We start from the raw sequence: 18,830 nt of genomic DNA on the forward strand, positions 1-18,830 counted from the left end.
AAGTTCAATAACCCATAAATGCTCAGATTCCTGTCCTTTTAAGTTTCTGTGGAGGCTTCATTATGTAGGCATGATTGATTAAATCATTGGCCACTGTTGATCGAACTCAATCTCCAGCCCCTTTCCCCTTCCAGGGGTCCAGCTGGGGTGGGATTGGTCTGAAAGTTCCAATTCTCTAGTCACATGGTTTGTTCCTCTGGCAACCAGCCCCCATCCTATGGTTCTCTAAGGTCTTTCCAAAAGTCTTCTCATTAACATAAACTCAAGTGTGGTTGAAAGGGGCTTGTTATGAGTAACAAAAGACATGGCTTTCATCTTTTTTTTGAGGCAGGGTCTTGATTTGTCACCCAGACTGGAGTGCAGTGGCCTGAACGTAGCTCACTGCAGCCTCAAACTCCTGGGCTCAAGTGATCCTCCTGCCTCAGTCTCCTGAGCAGCTGGAACTACAGGTGCACATGACCATGGCTGGCTAACTTTTCTATTTTTTGTAGAGATGGTGTCCCACTCTTGCTCAGGATGGTCTTGAACTCCTGGCCTTAAGCAATCCTCCCACCTTAGCCTCCCAAAGTGTTAGGATTTCAGGGGTGAGCCACTGTGCCCAGCCCTCTTTTCATCTCAATCACTCTTATCACTGAGGAAATACCAAAGGTTTTAGGAGCTTTGTAGCAGGGGATGAAGACCAAATATATATTTCTTATTATAAATCACAATATCACAGCTACCATTTTTGTCCAATCTATAGATGACAAGATAGACAGTAATAGAAAAACTTCACACTTTGACATATGGAAAAAATTTTAAATCCTGTTTCACATGTTTAGAAGCTGTGATTAAATGGTAGTGAAGAAGTAATTTCAAACCAGTAAAGTTTGTGGGCTGCATTACTGAAAATAAAATAAATCAATATTTGCTGTGAACATTACAGGAACTTGCACAAACTCATGCCCACTAGGAAAACCAAAACTAGATCCCCCCCAAATAAAACTAAAAACAAAAAACTAAGAAAAGGGGCCACTGGAGTTAACTAGTTAATACATTTAATACCAGAATGGTATAGTATGTTCACACACAGGGAATTTACAGATAGACATCTACTTTAGCTTAAGGTAGGACTCTCTAGCTGTTAAAGGATAAGTGTCATATCAGCATAAATGTCACTTAAGATATGGAGGGGACTTAAGTTTTCCCTACATTCTCTAAAATAACTTCTGATATACAATTGGTAATTTTGGCTCACTAAAGGTTTTAGATTATAACACTAATACATATCCTTTTGAGTTGAACACCTCCCCACACTAATTTTTACAATATCTGATAAGTTCTACATTAATATTGTCATACATTTCTTGCAATGATACAACTCTCGTCTTGTGGATTATGTCTGAATAAAAGACTAGAGCTTTTCCTACATTATAGCAAAGACAAGGCAGGAATTTGTTTCTGTTGCTGAATATTGACATTCAACACAAATTTTATTCATATTGAAGGTTTTCCCACAACTCAAAGGACTCTTTCTCTGAATTTTGCTTAATTTTAGTAATCTCTGAGCTCTGAGTTAAACTTTCATTATAAAAATTGAATTAATGTTTTCTTCCCATGTGGTTTTTGTTAATGTAGTATAAGAGTTGAGCTTTGATTAAAAACTTTTTCATACTCATCAACAGCATTCGTAAGATTTTTTTCTGGGATGGTATCTCTGGTACGGTATCTCTGGTACTGAATAAAGTTATATAGACACTAAAGGTTTTCCCATATTCATCACATTCAGACTGTCTTCCTCAGAATGGACTTTCTCATGATTAATAAGATCAGAGAGTTGGCTAAAACTTCTGCTGCACTGAACACACTGGTAGGGTTTCTTCCCAGTGTGGATTTTCTGGTGTTCCACAAGATCCGTGCATGTGCTAAAGGCTTTCCCACATGCATCACATTTATATGGCTTTTCCCCAGCGTGTATTCTTTGGTGGTTAATGAGATCAGAGTGCCGACTAAAGCTTTTGCCACATTGATCACATGGATAGGGTTTCTCCCCAGTGTGGATTCTCTGATGGAGGATAAGAGCTGAGCACTGACTGAAAGCCTTCTTACACTCATTACACTGATAAGGTTTTTCCCCAGTGTGGATTCTCTGGTGTTTGATGAGGTCTGAGTTTTGACTGAAACTTTTGCTGCACTGTGTGCATACATATGGTTTTTCTCCAGTGTGAACTCTGCGATGAAGAATAAGGTCAGAACTCTGACTGAAGGCTTTCTCACAACTATCACAATGATAGGGCTTTTCACCAGAGTGTACCCTCTGATGTTTAGTGAGGTCTGAGCTTTGACTAAAACTTTTACTGCACTGGTTACATGCATATGGTTTCTCTCCAGTGTGTATTCTTTGATGCTTAACAAGATCTGAACGGCGACTAAAGCTTTTAGTACAATCACTACATGGATAAGGTTTCTCTCCAGTGTGGATTCTCTGATGAAGAATAAGGTTGGAGCTCTGACTAAAGGTTTTCCCACACTCATCACATTCATAGGGTTTCTCACCTGTATGAATTCGGTGATGTTTAACAAGATCTGATCTTCGACTAAACATTTTATTGCACTGATTACAGGGGTAAGGCTTCTCTCCAGTGTGAATTCGTTGATGATTAATAAGATCAGAAAGCCTACTGAAGGTTTTGCTACATTGACTACATGGGTAGGGTTTCTCTCCAGTATGAATTCTTTGATGTAGAATAAGGACTGAGCTCTGATTAAAAGCTTTTCCACATTCATTACATTTATAGGGTTTCTCTCCAGTGTGGATCCTTCGATGTTTAATAAGGTCTGAGTTCTGACTGAAACTTTTGCTACACTGATTACATGGATATGGTTTCTCCCCAGTATGGATTCTCTGATGTAGAATAAGATCTGAGCTCTGACTGAAGGCTTTCTCACACACATCACATTTATATGGTTTCTCCCCAGTGTGGATTCTTTGATGTTTTATGACATCAGAACTCTGACTAAAATGTTTGTTACACTGGTTACATGTATAAGGCTTCTCTCCAGTGTGGATTCTCTGATGCTTAACAAGGTCTGAGCGCTGGCTAAAACTTTTACTGCAATGACTGCACTGATAGGGTTTTTCTCCTGTATGGATTCTCTGATGTATAATAAGATCTGAGCTCTGACTGAAGGCTTTCCCACATACATCACATTGATAAGGTTTTTCACCAGTGTGGACTCTTTGATGTTTAATAAGGTCTGAGCTCCGACTGAAACTTTTAATACACCATTTACAAGGATAAGGTTTCTCCCCAGTATGAATTCTCTGATGCAGAACCAGGGCTGAGCTCACACTAAAGGCCTTTCCACACTTATCACATATATAGTGTTTATCCCAGTGGGTTCTTCGATGCCTAATAAGGCCTGTACTCCCAAAGCTTTGCTCACACTCATCACAGTTATGTTGTCTTCTTTTAAAGAGGTTCTGATCCTTTTCATTTAATTTATTCCCAGATTCACAGAATTCCCTGCCTTCAGAATCCTGGAGAACATGCTCTCTGATGTCGCCAGACTCTTTAGTCAATGATTCAGTTTTTGCTGTAGTTTCCTCCTCTGAAGCTGGCTTTCCAATCTTGGTCTTGGTCTCACCATCTGGAACAATAAACAAAATCCAGATGGAATGTGTTCTCCATACTGTAAGGAAGTTTCAGGTGAAACAGATCAATATTTACCTATAAAATGTTACCACAATATGGGAGTGTTCCAAAATAGTGAACATTATCCACTGAGAACAGAACTAAGACAAATCAGCAAGTAGTGGATCACATTAGCCATTTATAGAAGTGACTTACCATATATGCTCTGTATGTTTGTCACAGGAGATTTGGGAATACGGAAATCTAATCACTGTGATTAAGACAGTGTGACTAAATTATAGCTAATAAATAAGCAATTTATTAACATATGTAAGATAAGCAGTGTGAAAGAGTCTAGAAAAAGAAGTGGTTGGGCTTTATTTAGCATTATCTAGTCACTCAGGCTAAAATGGTATTAACAAAAAAGAAAGAAAAGAAAAACAAAACACTTCAATTACCTTGTTTGTATTTTCTCTATAAATTTTTAGAAATGGTACAAAATTCATTGCTAACACACCAGTGGAGCACATATGGTGTTCTAAACATCTTATACAATAAAGCCACAAACATGAATGATCTCAGTCCTTAAGTACAGAGATCACTTCAATATTGAGTTTTCATACGAGAAATAAAACTAAAATCCTAAGACTCCTAAACAAATGAATGGACCTCCCCTTTAGGCCAAGGGAACCCTAGAGAAACCTCAAAAACTGAGTTTCTGGCCATGACAGGACAGGAGGTCAGACATACCTCATCATACCCCCTGCTTTGCTAACCACTATTAGGCTTTCTTTCCTAAGAGTTAAACAGAAACCAGCACTTTCAGAAGATTTGCTCCACTGCTGATTTCAACCAACTGCATGATGCTGCCTCTCCCTTTTTGTGGTTTAGACATGGCAACTGACCAGCTAGTGTTTCTGGCTAGCCTACAGAGGCTGCACGCTGAGTGCCTTCATGTCCCCTGCTTCACCTTTTGACATATAGGGCCTAACTATAATACATCTAAATGATAAGTCTGCAACCCAAAGTGAACATAGGACATATATAACGTACATTAGCGGCCTCCAACCTTTTTGACACCAGGGACTGGTTTCGTGGAAGACAGTTTTTCCATGGACATGGGTGGGGTGGTAATTGGGTGAGGATGGGGGGCACTGCCCGGATCATCAGGCATTGGACTCTCATGGAGAGCGTGCAACCTGGATCCCTTGTATGTGCAGTTTACAGCGGGGTTCCTGTTCCTACGAGGGTGTGATGCCAATGCTGATTTGATGGGGGAGGGGCTCAGGCAGTGATGCCAGTGATGGGGAGCAGCTGTGGGGACAGGTGGGGCTTTGATCACAGCTCACCTCCTGCTGTGGCCTGGGGGTTGGGGACCACACACATACATTGTTAGCTTACTACACAAGAAAGCACCTCCCCTTTGTGAATATTCATAGCTACTCCTATAACCTGGTTTTCATCAGCAGATATGCATTAAAAGAAATACTAAAGGAAATTTTTCAAGAAGAAAAAAATATCCCACATGAAAGCAAGGTAATGCAGGAATGAAGAGCATTGGAAAAGGTAAAGTATCTGCATGCATCTAAATGTGTACTGACTGATTAAAGCAATATGAATGTCTTGTAGAGTTTACAATATATATGGAATTAAATATATGGCAAAAATAGCACAAGAGGAGGGAAGCAAGTAGAACTTAAGTACTGTAAAGTCTTTGCATGGTCTAAGAAGCAGTAAATTAAAATAAACTGTAATAAATCCAGTATGTATGTTGTAAATTCTAAGGCAGCCTTTTTCAACCAGGGTTCTAAAAGAGAATACAACAGAAAATGATTTGAGTGACTATTTTCTTAATTCTCTTAAGGATAGTATATAGCTAATACTATAGTAGATGTATAAGAGAGACATTAATACATTACTTACACTGGATGCCTTAAAGCATCAGAGCTTAATTCTCATACAGAATCACACTTGAGAAAGGCCATGATGAGTTAGCCATTAAAATAACAATAAAAGAATGCATAAACAATAAGCTAATAAAGAAAAAACTGTAAAAACAAAAAAACCTGATAATGTAAAATTAGATACAAAAGGAGAAAAAAGAAACAATAAGTAGAATAAAAAACAAATAAAGAAAACAAAATAAGAAGTGGGTACATCTAAATCAAAGCATATCAGTTATATTATATGTAAACTGACTGCTCCAATAGAAAACAAAGAAAAACCTCAAGTAATATCGTTAATGGTTAACATTGAATGCTTTTCTCCTAAGAACAAGGCAAGGGTGCCCACTCTTATTACTGGTATTCAACATTGTAACCACTTCTATTCAATATTCCTAGTTAATGTGATAAGACATGAAAAATAATTGAGACATACAAATAGGAAAGAAAAAAGTCAAACTGTCTCTATTTAAAAACTATACAATCACACACATAGAAAATCCCCAAGCTATCTCAAAAAAGCTATTAGAATTTGTAAATGAGTTTATCAGAGCAATATACAAAACCAACTGTATTTATGTACACAAGCTACAATCAGAACGTAAAATTTAAAACATTTTTTTAATCATACCCCAAAATAAAACATTTATAAATTAAAGAAAATATGTGCAATAGCTATATAATGAAAACTACAAAATATTGCTGAGAGAAATTAAAGAAGACTTACTAAACAGAAATATATACCATTACTTATAAATATGAAGATTTAATATTAAGATGATAATTCTCCCCAAATTGATCTATAGATTCAAAGCAATGACAATTAAAAACCCAGTAGGCTTTTTTGTACAAGTTGACAAACTGATTCTAAACTTTGTACAGAAAGGCACAGAACAGTCTAAACAATTTTGAAAAAGAAGAACAAAATTAGAGAAGCTACACTCCCTGATTTTGAGCTTTACTATAAAGCTACAGTAATCAAGGCAGTGTGGTATTGGTATGAGGACAGACATATCCATTAACAGAATAGAACAGAGTTCAGAAATAGATCCAAAAATATATGTACAACTGATCTTCAGCAAAGGTGCCAAGTAATTCAGTGGTGAAAGGACACCCCCTTTTCAACAAAAAGTATTGGAACCAGATATTATAATGACAATAATGAACTCTTTTTTTCCTCACGCTATACACAAAAATTAACTGGAAATGTAACATAAAACTAAGAATTAAAGCTAAAACTATAAAACTTCTAGAAGAAAGCGCAGATGACCACCATCATGATTTCGAGAAAGGATAGGACACCAAAAGCATGAATCATAAAGTTAAAAAAAAATTAAACTTCATCAAAATTATAAACTTCTACTCTTCAAAAGGCATTACTAAGAAAAGAAAGTGAAGCCACAAACCGTGAGAAAATATTCACAAAGCATATATCTGACAATAGACTTGTATCCAGAATACAAAAAAAACTTTTACAACTCAAAAATAAGAACACAACTCAATAACAAGAGCAAAAGATGAGAATACACAGTTCACTAAAGAAATATGAATAGTCAATAAGCACATGACAAAATGCTAAGTGTCACTAGTTATCAGGGAAATGCAAATTAAACTACAAGGAGCTACTGGTAAATACCAATTACTGACAACAGCTAACATGGTTAATGGTTAAATGTTAACAAGGGTGTAGAGCCACTGGAACTCTCATACATTGCTGATGATGGTATATCTACCTAAGAAAATTCTGGCAGCTTTTCATAAAGTTAAACATAATCTTATCATACAACCCAGAAATTCTACTTCTAGGTATTTACCCAAGAAAAAAAAAATATGTCCATACAAAGACTTGTACCCAAATATTCAGAGCAGCTTTATTAATAAAAGAGCCAGAAATGTAAACAATCCAAACAGATTGTGATACATCCATACAATGAAATAGTATTGAGCAATAAACAATAATTAATTACTGATAAAGCAACAATATAGTTGAATCTCAAAAACATTACACTGAGCTAAAGGCAGGCATAAAATAGTATAATTTCATTTATGTGTAATGGCAAAGAAGGCAAATCAAATATATAGTGACAGAAAGCACATCAATGGTTGCCTAGGAATGGGGAGGGACTGGATGGAACACAAGGAAATTCTGGGGGAGGGCATTGACATAATGTGTCTATGATTTGATTGTGAGGGTAGTCTACTCTGGGTATATAAATATGTCAAAACTCATCTAAATGCATAAATAAAAGGGGTATATTTTGTTGTCTGTAAATTGTACCTCACTAAAGTAGATTTAATAAAAGTCAGTAAGGATATATTAGACTTGAACAACACAAAAAACCTTGACCTTACATTCTATCCTCATATTGCTTCATTTGTTTCCCTTTACAGCAATTCTCCTTGAAAAACTTTACTCTTTCATTTCTCTATGTATTTTATGTTATTAAGTATTTTATACATAGAAAAAATATACATATACTTATGTATATGTGCAATTTTAAAAAGTAATGATAATGGTGCCAGAAACACAATTGAACCTTCCATTCAGCTTAAGCAAAAAACAGAAAAGAAACAAACAAAAATTACCAGAAAATTTCCAACACTCCTGTGCATGCTTTCTTGATTCTGTCTCCTTCCAACCCCTTTCCCCACCTACCCTTTTAATCATTATGCTAAATTTTGTGTTTATCTTTCTCTGGCTTTTCTTTAGAGCTTTACCAAATGTCTGTATTTTTAAGAAAATATTGTTTGGTTTTGCAAGTGTTACAAACTGAATTGTGTCTCCCCAAATTCATATGTTGAACCCTAACCCCCAATGTGACTATATTTGGAGACAGGGCCCTTAAGGAGGTAATAAAGGTTAAACAAAGTCACAGGGTGGGGCCCTAATCCAATAGGACTTGTGTCCTTATAAGAAGAGGAAGAGACACCAGGGAGGTATGTACACAGAGAAAAGAGACATGTGTAAGCCAGGGAAAGAGGCCTCAGGAGAAACCAACTCTGCTGACCCTTTGATCTTAGACTTCCAGCCTTCAGAACTGTGAGAGAATAAATTTCTGTTGTTTAAGCCACCTGGTCTGTGCTGTTTTGTTATGGTAGCCCTAGCACAATAATACAGGATGTTTCTGAACTTTATGTATTTATGGAATTATACCACATGTATTCTGTGACTTGCTTTGTTGTTCAACATTATGTGTGGAAGACTCACCCATGTTAATGTGTGTAGCTATGGTCCATTCATATTCACTACTACAGAATGGACATATACCACAATTTGTTTACCCATTCTCCTTCCATGAACAGTAATATTTTGCTATTACAAACCATGCTGATATGAATATGCTTGTACACCTATCTTGGTGCACATATGAAGTGTTTCTCTGAGATTAAGTTTATATAACCTAGACTTATTTGGATCTTCAACTAGATATTCCCACAAGTTGTTGAACCAATTCATACCTTCATCAGGAGTGTATAAAAGTTCACATTGCTCTATGTTCTAACTGACATTAAGTGTTTTCTCTTTTTAGTCCATTGTAATCAGGACTTTATCTCCATAACTCCATCAAAACTACATTTATTAAAGTCCCTCCTAAGTTCTGTCTTAACAAATGCAATGGTCAATTCTCAATCTTACTCTGGACTCATTTGAATAGTTGATTACTCTCTTCTTGAAACACTTGCTTTCTTCTCCCTAATTTATCTTTCTCCTATTCTCCACATACTGGGCAGAGTGATCTTTATGTGTCATTATCCTGTATATAGAGTTCCAATGGGATCCCATTATACTGGTAATAAAATTCCAAGTTCTTACTACAGCTGATAAGGTTCCATATAATCTGGTCCCTTTCTTTCTCTCTGCTCTCATTTCATTCCTCTCCCACCCCTAATACCTGTCTACCTCAGGCTTTCTGTTCCTGCTACATCTACAGGCCTGTCACTTGCTATTCCCTCGGCTTGGAACACTCTTATCTCAGACGGTCATATGACTTGTTTCCTACTTCATTTATAGCTCCACCCAAATGTTACCACCTTGGAGAGGTGCAAAGCTTGGAGAGTCTCTCTATTTTTGAAGTAAGACGCCACAGTTCAAGGTGCTAAAATGACCAATCTGAATAACTTGTAAGGTTGCTACTTTTGAGTGAGACTCAGTAAAAAACAGAAAACTTTCCAGCAGGTCCAGGGTGCAATGCAAGCTGTCCTGTCACGTGATCTTATCACCCAGGATAAGCAATGGAATTGCACGTGCCCATAGCAGTCAGGGGTGCTGTATGGAGCCTCATATAAGCCTCCATAAGAGAACCATCCTGGAGTAGGGTCACATCCTCTTCTGTCGGCAACAATTTTCTATGTGAAAAGCAGATCCTGGCTTACTACCAAGCACTGACAGAGTCTTCGTGCTTGACCACAGTGCACCAAATGACTTTACATTGCAAACTACTCATCATGTACTGGTTGTCATTTGGTCCATCAAATCATAAAATTGGACATACAAACCAACATTCCATTGCAAAAGAAAGTCTAGAAGAGAAGTAAATTCCATGTGTAAGTGACTTGGATCCCATAGTACCTGTTCCTACTACTTTACTACCTCTCCCTATACCTATACTTATGGCCTCATGGAATTCCTTATTACCAGTTAACAGTTAAGGAAAAATTACAGAACTGGTTAATAGATGGGCCTGCCAAGTATGCGGGCACCAGCCAAAAGTAAATAGCTTTCACTTACACCCTTACTTAGAGGTGGCCTAAAACACATTGGTGAGGGCAAATCCAGAATTTAAGGTATGTACTTGGTTGTCCACTTTTCATGAAAGGCAACGTAGCCTACGATACATGTCTATACTGATTTATGTATCACTATTCATGTATAATGAAGAATGGGTTATTTGATTAGTTAGGTATCTGGAAAGAACAATATTAGAAGACTAGAAACAAGGATTCTGGGGGAAAATATGAGGATGGATCTCCTCAAAATGGGCAAAGAATGTGAATATATTTGTGTCCCATGTGAATCTTCACCAAAAAACACCCACCATGGAGAAGCCATTCAATCAGAGACATGAGGATCTATACTATGAATGTCAATCAGCCTCTTTTCCAATGCTTGTCTAAGGGTCATGGCGGCAGGGATGGAGGCTCTTCATGGGCTCAGTAATATGAACCTCTCTCATCAAGGCTGACATGATTATCACAACTGCTGTGTGCCCAAACAGCCAACAGCCAAGGCCAAAACTAGGCCCTTAATAAGGTACCATTCCCTGGAGAGGAGCCAGTAAGACACTGGGGGGCAGATTCATTACACTAGACCATTTCTATCATGAAGGGGGCAGCAATTTGTTTTCAAAGTACTAAATACATAGTCCAGATATATATTTGCATTGACTTAAGAGAGTACTATGTTCACTACCATTGTATTCATACAATATCTCAATAAGTACTCATTTTACAAGGAAGGAAGTAGAGCAGTGAGCTTATATACAGGTAATTCATAGGTATTACCATATGCCCCATCATCCAGAAGTAGATTCAGAAAATGATAAAATACCAGCTAGACAACAATGCCCAGTGAGTTGGGTGCTGTTGTATGGAATACAATATATACCTTAAACCAGAGGACAAGCAACAGTGTTGTCATCTCCACTGCCAGAATACATACACAGGTACAGAAACCAATGGTGGAGGAGTAGTGAGAATGGTCCTCTCACTACATACCTAAGAATTCACTTGTACTATTTTTGCTTCCTATCCCCATAATCTTGGGCTTAGCAAGTTTGGGGTTCTAGTGCTCAAAGGAGAAACGTTTCTAGCATGGAACAAAGCCATGATTCTGTTAAATTCAAAGGTGAAACTTGGAGCTATTTTGGGTTCCTCATCTGCTGAATCAACAGGCAGAGAAAGGGTCACTCTACTGGCCAGGATGACTGATCCCAATTACCAAGGGGAATTGGTTGTGGTACATACTAAGGGCAAGGAAGAATATGTCTGGAACACAGAGGATTCACTGGCGGGCCTCTTAGTCCTCTCATGTCTAATAGTTAATGGTACACTGAAGCGGCCTCAAAGAGACGAGATTACCAAGGAAGCAGATCCAGGAAAAAGATTTATATTACTTAACTAGGTAAAGAAATCTGTGCCACTGAGATGCTGGTAGAGGGTAAGGGAGATACAAAATGGGCGATAGAAGAAGACAGTTAGGATTATCAACTTAGGCTTTGTGAACAGCAAACACTATAGCAATTATGTTTTATGTTAGTTATGTCTTTTTCCCCCTTTTCTTACTACCTTATATGAAGAGCACTAGAGGTAGTTAAATTCCATGTTTCAGGTGAGAGTATGATTTAATTATGTCAACCTGCAATGAAATGGTATCTGAAGGAAGGGACTTTGTTTTTCTGCTGTTTTGGGAATATAACAATCTTCTAAACAAAGGATAAAAGTGAGTACTATAACATAGAAGCGGTGGACTGTAATGAATATTCTCCTTTCACCCCTCAGATCTCCTCTCTATCCTGCTCTGTGCCCCAGGAGGTTGATGTTGATGAACTGTATCACCTGGGGTTCTGTGCCCCTGGGTTTGCAATTAGATTTGGGCAAAAGTGAGAGAATAATAGAGTGACTGACTAACTGTCCTGGTTTGCCCGCAACTGAACGGTTTATTGGCATGTGGGACTTTCAGTACTAAATTCCAAGAAAACTGGGATGAGCTGGTTACCCTACATCCTGGCTCCCTGCTTGCTAGGCCAAGCTGGGCCTTTTAGCAAAGGCCAGAGCTCCTATAAGGTGGCTATATCCTACAGCTACACTCTCCAGGAGCCAGTAATCATTCTCTTCCCTTGTCACATAAGGTAGTAACTGCTCCCCATTGTTGTTTGTCCCAAGGCTATTCTTCACCCCTTGTGGATTTCTGTAATCCTGCCTATCCTCTTTTTGAAACCTTGAATTACTATATTTGAATGATCCATTTGTTTCCCATTAGAATCCTGATTTTAATTTCCTGGTTTAATTTCTCCATAACCATTATCATTATCTGATAATATGATGTACATTTATTTATTTTTGTTTCCCTCCACTAGAATGTAAGTACCTTGAGGGCAAAGGCTTGTCTGTTCAGTTCAGTGCTATATCCTCAGCACTTCGAACAGTGCCTGGCATAGATTAAACCCTTGATAAATAATAATACTATATGGCTAGTAATTAATCTATGATTTTATTAATTAATAAACATTTATTGACAATAAATTATTGTTAATTAAATAATTTGAAGGATACATTAATGTTAACAGTGACTATTCCCAGAGGGTGGAGTTGTAGATTATTTAAATTGCCCACTTTGTGTTTTCCTATACTTTACAAATAGACTTTAGTATATTAGTCTATAATAAAAAATATTATTTTATACATACTCTAAGAGACATAAACACAGGAATAAGTATATCAATTTATGTAAAACTGCAAGGAGGAGGCACAATTCTGCAGTGATTCTTAGGGAAGACGAGAGCTAGATGCCGCAGAATAGATTAAGAAGGGCAAGTTCTGAATATAGAAGAGAGAAACTAAGTAAAATAAAATAAAACAAAGATACTGCAATACTAAAAAGAGGCAGAAGATCTAGCGTAAAAAAAGGGACAATGGAAGGTGAATTTCATTGGTAAAACAACAGCAATGAGAGAACCAAAACCAAAAAGAAATAACACAATTTGAAAATGAAACCCTGCAGAACATCTGAACAAAGTTGGGATCAAAATTATTTTACTAAAGACACTTTACTAAGAAAGATATAATACACTGCTTCTCACCTGAGAAAAGGTGGTGTTCTTGAGATTCATAATTGAACTGGATCTCCATGGACTGCAACTGGACACCTCAGGGAGCAAGTGAAGAATTACCATTTCCTCTGTAAACTTTTCTTGTCCACATAAGGGTATGAGACTTGGAGGCAACTGAGCACCACTGGGCTTGAAAGGGAACCATTATGCAGACTAGTGATGTAAGTTCTGAGACTAGACCACCGGAAACATCCTCTAGATATAGAAAAAGGGAAGGAAAAAACAAAATTTCGTTTAATTTCCAAGTTGCTTTTTTTCTCAGACTTTATTAAGCTTCCTTCCCCATCATCTGGGAATCAGGCATGATCCCTCTTGGACAAACATTCCCCATTCCAAATCTAGAGATGTTTAAATAAAATTGGGGGTCAATGCTACCAAATAAGGGTATAACAGGAAAGATAACGCAGGAAGGGAAATTTCAGGTTAACGCTATGTTATTCGCTGCCCTTCTTGTACAAAAATGGATCATCATGATCTTTCTTTCTCTGCTTCGCTTTTTCCAACATTCACAAATTCAGCTTGCGCTTTCCAGGTATGGTCGGCTGATTTCGCGTGGATTTATTCACGCTTCGTGATTCCACCCGTACCCCAGAATTTCTGGCGTTCATTAAGTTGAACCCAAGTCCCAGCAAGGGCTGACCGGGTACCAACAGAACTCTAGGCCAAGAACCAATCAGCACTTCGCGCCCAGGGGCGGCCTGGACTCCCCATGGACTCGAGAAACCGAACACAGGTTCTTGGTGGCGCTGCGAGGCGCTTTTCGGCTAGATCACCCGGGATTCCTCGGCCTTCCGTGAGCCGGCATCACCCGTACCTTGACTTGGTATCCGGACCGCGCTCAAGCCTCACACCATGCAAGCCCGCCATCGCGCTGTCCGCTCTAGGCCTCTGGGAGGATCGCTCAGCTCTATGGCATGTCTTGCGCACGCGCCGAGAATTAACTCCTGAACGTCCGCAGAGCTGCTTCCAGAGGCGCCTTAGCCAGGGACCTGCTTGGCCAGAGACAGATCCCTTGCTGCCCTCTCTGCCGGTTCTTTAGGTGAATGTGGGAATCCATTATCTATTGGGAACGCTTTCTGGGGCAGGGTAGGTTTTCTGACTATATGATGAGATCTTCATTAGTTTTTTGTTTTTTTTTTTTAATAACCACTCCTCCCCCATCGCTTAATCTTAGTCGCATCATTCACAGGTGTGCTTCCATTCTAACTTTCTTCTTGTCCTCTCTGTTTTTTCTTCACCCCAGAACAGTGGAGCGCATCAGAATCACCTGGAGGCCTTGTTCAACTCCTGACTGCTGCCCTTACGCCCAGAGTGTATGACTCAGTAAGGGCCGGGGTGGGCGCCCAGGTTCTCAGGTGATCCGGGTGCTGTTGGTCCTGGGACCACACTGTGAGAAACTCCCTAGAAATAAGTGATGCTCGGTAATGAATTCCAGAATTGCTGGAAAGCTGGATTTTCATGGTCTGTTTCGTTTGCTTGCCAGTACAGTCCTCCTAAAGGATCAGGGTGAGAAGAAGGACTTGAAATGGGGCCAGATTGGGGTGGGGGGCGATCAGGGCAGGAAAGGATATTGCTGTGTCCATAGAAGTATCTTGGAAAATGAGGAGGAGTTGGTAGAATGTTTGAGACCAGGGAGACATATGACTTGGGTTAAGATGTCTGGGGAAAGGTGCAGGTTTGAGAAAATGGTGGATGGCTGAAGTGATGGTTGAGGTAGAAGAAGATGGCTTCTTGGTCCCAGCCCAAAACCCTCTTTGGATATATAAAATCTTCCGGATAATATACCTGTAAGGGGAAAGAGAGGTAGGAACTTGTTTCGGCCCACCCCTCCCAAGTAGAGAGTGCAGATACTTCTTTTAAAACGTAAAAGCTTTGAAAAGGAAGCTTTATTGCTGTATAACCGACCAAAATAAATTGCAGGCGGGGGGCAGTGGCTCACGCCTGTAATCCCAGCGATTTGGGAGATGGAGGTGGGAGGATGGCTTAAGACTAGCCTGCGCAACCTAGTGAGACCCCCATCCGTTAAAAAATATATATATATAGCAGGGTGTGGTGGCAGGCGCCTGTAGGGAGGCTGAGGCAGGAGGATGGCCTGAGCACAGGAGTTGGAGGCTGCAATGAGCTATGATCTGCCACTGCACTCCAACCTGAGCCACAGAGTGAGACCCTGTCTCAAAAAACAAAACAAAACTCCAAATATTTAAAGTGTATAATTTAATAATGTGTACAGAGATGAAACTATCACCACAATCAAAATAGGGAGCACATCTATCAACCCCCAAAGTTTCCTTCTGCTCCTTGGTTATGCCCTCCCCCGCAACCTCCGACCCCCACCACTAGTCTGCTGTTACTGGAGATTAGTTTGCATTTTCTATTGATTTATTTAAATGGAGTCATACAGGATGCACTCTTTTTTTTTTATCAGACTTGTTTCACTAAACATTAGTTTGAGATTCATCTATATTGCTGTATCAATAGTTCATGTCTTTTTGCAGCTGAATAATATTCCATTGTATGTATATGCCACAATTTGTTTATCCATTCACCAGTTGATGGGCATTTCGGTTATTTCCAGTTTTTTCTATTACAAATACAGCTGTGAATATTCGTGCACAAGTCTTTATAGGGACATATGCTTTTTTTCCTTTCTCATGGTAGCTGTATGTTTAATGTTTTGAGAAGCTGTCACACTATTTTTCAGAGTGGCTGTACCATTTTGCATTCCCACCACCAGTGCATGAGAGTTCCAGTTCTTCCACATCCTTACCAATTCACTGTGTATGTCACTGTGGTTTTAATTTGCATTTCCCTAATAACTAATAATATTTAGTATTTTTTATGTGCTTATATGCTATTTGTATTATTACTTGGTAAAGTATCTGTACAAATCTTTTGCCCATTCTGGACACGTCTTTTATCACATATAAGCTTTGCAAATATATTGTGGCTTAAGTTTTCTTAACAGTATTTTTTGAAGAACAGCAGTTTTAAGTTTTGATGATGTATAATTTATCAATTGGTTCTTTTATGGATTGTGCTTTTGGTGTCACGTGTAGAATATTTTCCTAACCTAAGGCCACCAAGATTTTCTTCTATTGTTTTCTTATAGAAGTTTTAGGTTTTACATTTTGGTCTATGATCCATCTTGAGTTAATTTTTTGGGTTTTAATTTGCTCTTCTTTTCCTGGTTAAAGTGGAAACTGAGGTCACTGATTTGAGACAGTTCTTATTTTCTAATATAGAAATTCAGTGCTATATATATTCCCCTAAGTACTGCTTTAGTAGCATGCCACAAATTCTGATATATTGTATTTTCATTTTCATTCAGTTCAAAATACTTTCTAATTTCCCTTTTGATTTCTTCTTTGGCCCATGGATTATTCAGGAGTATTTTTAGTCTCTAAATATTTGGGAATTTTCCGGAGGTTTTTCTGATATTAATTTTAAATTTAATTCCATTGTAGTCAGAGAACATACTTTGTATGACTTGAATCCTTTTAAATCCATTTAGACTTGTTAATGGCCCAGAATATGGTCTGTCTTCATAAATGTTCCATGGACATTTGAGAAGGATATATATTCTGCTGCTGTTGGGTGGAGTAGTTGATTATTGTCAATTAGTTGGTGGACAGTATTATTCAAATCTACTATATACCTTGCTGATTTACTAATATTTAAATTAATTATTTAGAGACGAGTATGGATTCCTGACTATAATTGTGGATTTGTATATTTCTCCTTGGGAGTCTTATAAGTTTTTATTTTACATACTTTGAAGCTCACAAGTTGTATACATATTTAGGATCATTATTCCTTTTTATTGACCACTTTTTCATCATGAAATGACCTTCTTTATCCCTGGTATATCAGTCAGTGTTCAACACTGTATTTGCAAACTACATCCAACAGGGGATTTATATGTAGAATGTAAAAGGAACTCAAACAACAACAAAAAATAATCCCATTAAAATATGAGCTAAGAACATGAATAGACATTTTTCAAAAGAAGACAAATGGCCAGCAAGCTTATGAAAAAATATTCAACTTCACTAATCATCAGAGAAATGCAAAATAAAACCACATTGAGATATCATCTTTCACCAATTAGGATGGATATTATTAAAAAGACAAAAAAATAACAGATATTGGGGAGGATGGGGAGAAAAGAGAACTCATACACTGTTGGTGAGAATGTAAATTAATGCAACCTCCATGGAAAACATTATGGAGATTTCTCAAAGAACTAAAAGTAGAACTACCATACAACCCAGCAATCCCACTACTGGATATCTATGCAAAGGAAAAATAATCGATATCTAAAAAAAATACCTGTTTGTTTATTACAGCCCTATTCACAATAGCAAAGATATGGAGTCAACCTAAATGTCCATCAGCAGAGGATTGGGTAAAGAAAATGTGGTGTATATACATGGTGGAATACTATTCAGCCATAAAAAAGAATGAAATCATGGCTCGTAGCAACATAGATGGAAGACCATTATGTTAAGTGAAATAACTCAGACACAGAAAGACCACATGTTCTTATTTATAATTGGGAGCTCAATAACATATATACATGGAAGCAGAATGTCGAATGACTTGGAGAGGTGTGGAGGTAGGAGGGGGGTGAATGATGGCAGGTCCCTTGGTGGGTACAATGTGCGTTGCTTCAGTGATGTGTGTGCGCTGAAGGGCCTGACTTCACCACACTGCAATATTTCAATGTAGCAAAATTGCCCTTGTACCTCATGAATAAATACAAACCAAAAATAAATGGAAAAAAACATACTACTAAGCTACAGTAACCAAACTGTGGTACTGGCATGAGGATAAACATAGAAACCAATGAAATAGAATAGTGAGCTCAGAAAGAAATCCTCATATATGTGATCAATTGATTTTTGAGAAAGGTGCTAAGACCACTCAATGGGGAAAAGGGTAGTCTATTCAATAAATGATACTGGGAAAACTGGATATCCACATGCAATGGAATGAAGTTGGACACTTATACCATATACAAAAATTAATTGAAAATAGATCAAAGGTACAATCACATTCATAACAGTATTATTCACAATAGCCCAAAGGTGGAAGCCACCCATGTGTCTTTTGAAAGATGGATGGATAAATAAAATGTCCATACATGCAATGGAATATTATTCAGCCCTAAAAAGAAAGGAAATTCTGACATACCCTACAGCCTGAATGAACCAGGAAGATATTAATATTAAGTAAAATAAGCCAGTCACAAAAAGACAAAAATTGTGTGATCTCACTTATATGAGGTACTTAGCCTAGTCAAATTTAGGGAGTCAGCAAGTAGAATGTTGGTTGCCTGGGGATTGGGGGTGGAGAAATGGGGTTATTGTTTAATCAGTATGGAGTTTCAGTTTGGGAAGATGAAAAAGTTCTGGAGATGGTTAATAGTGCTGGTTGTACAATAA

The 18,830-nt window shown here is 38.1% G+C and overlaps 2 protein-coding genes across 1 annotated transcript; one reads left to right on the plus strand and one right to left on the minus strand.

Annotated features, from left to right (window-relative positions):
• Positions 1–18,830, plus strand: part of LOC138383467 (zinc finger protein 24) — a 50,813-nt gene that overhangs the window by 20,924 nt on the left and 11,059 nt on the right.
• On the minus strand, positions 1,702–14,256 carry LOC138383466 (zinc finger protein 271). Its single transcript, XM_069468452.1, has 3 exons — positions 14,201–14,256; positions 13,357–13,581; positions 1,702–3,630 (listed from the first exon to the last, which is right to left on the minus strand). Exons 2-3 carry the CDS (start codon positions 13,403–13,405, stop codon positions 1,727–1,729), a joined length of 1,953 nt encoding a protein of 650 aa, XP_069324553.1. The 5' UTR covers positions 13,406–13,581; positions 14,201–14,256; the 3' UTR covers positions 1,702–1,726.

Source organism: Eulemur rufifrons, chromosome 5, assembly GCF_041146395.1.
Source record: "Eulemur rufifrons isolate Redbay chromosome 5, OSU_ERuf_1, whole genome shotgun sequence".
NCBI classification, from domain to species: domain Eukaryota; kingdom Metazoa; phylum Chordata; class Mammalia; order Primates; family Lemuridae; genus Eulemur; species Eulemur rufifrons.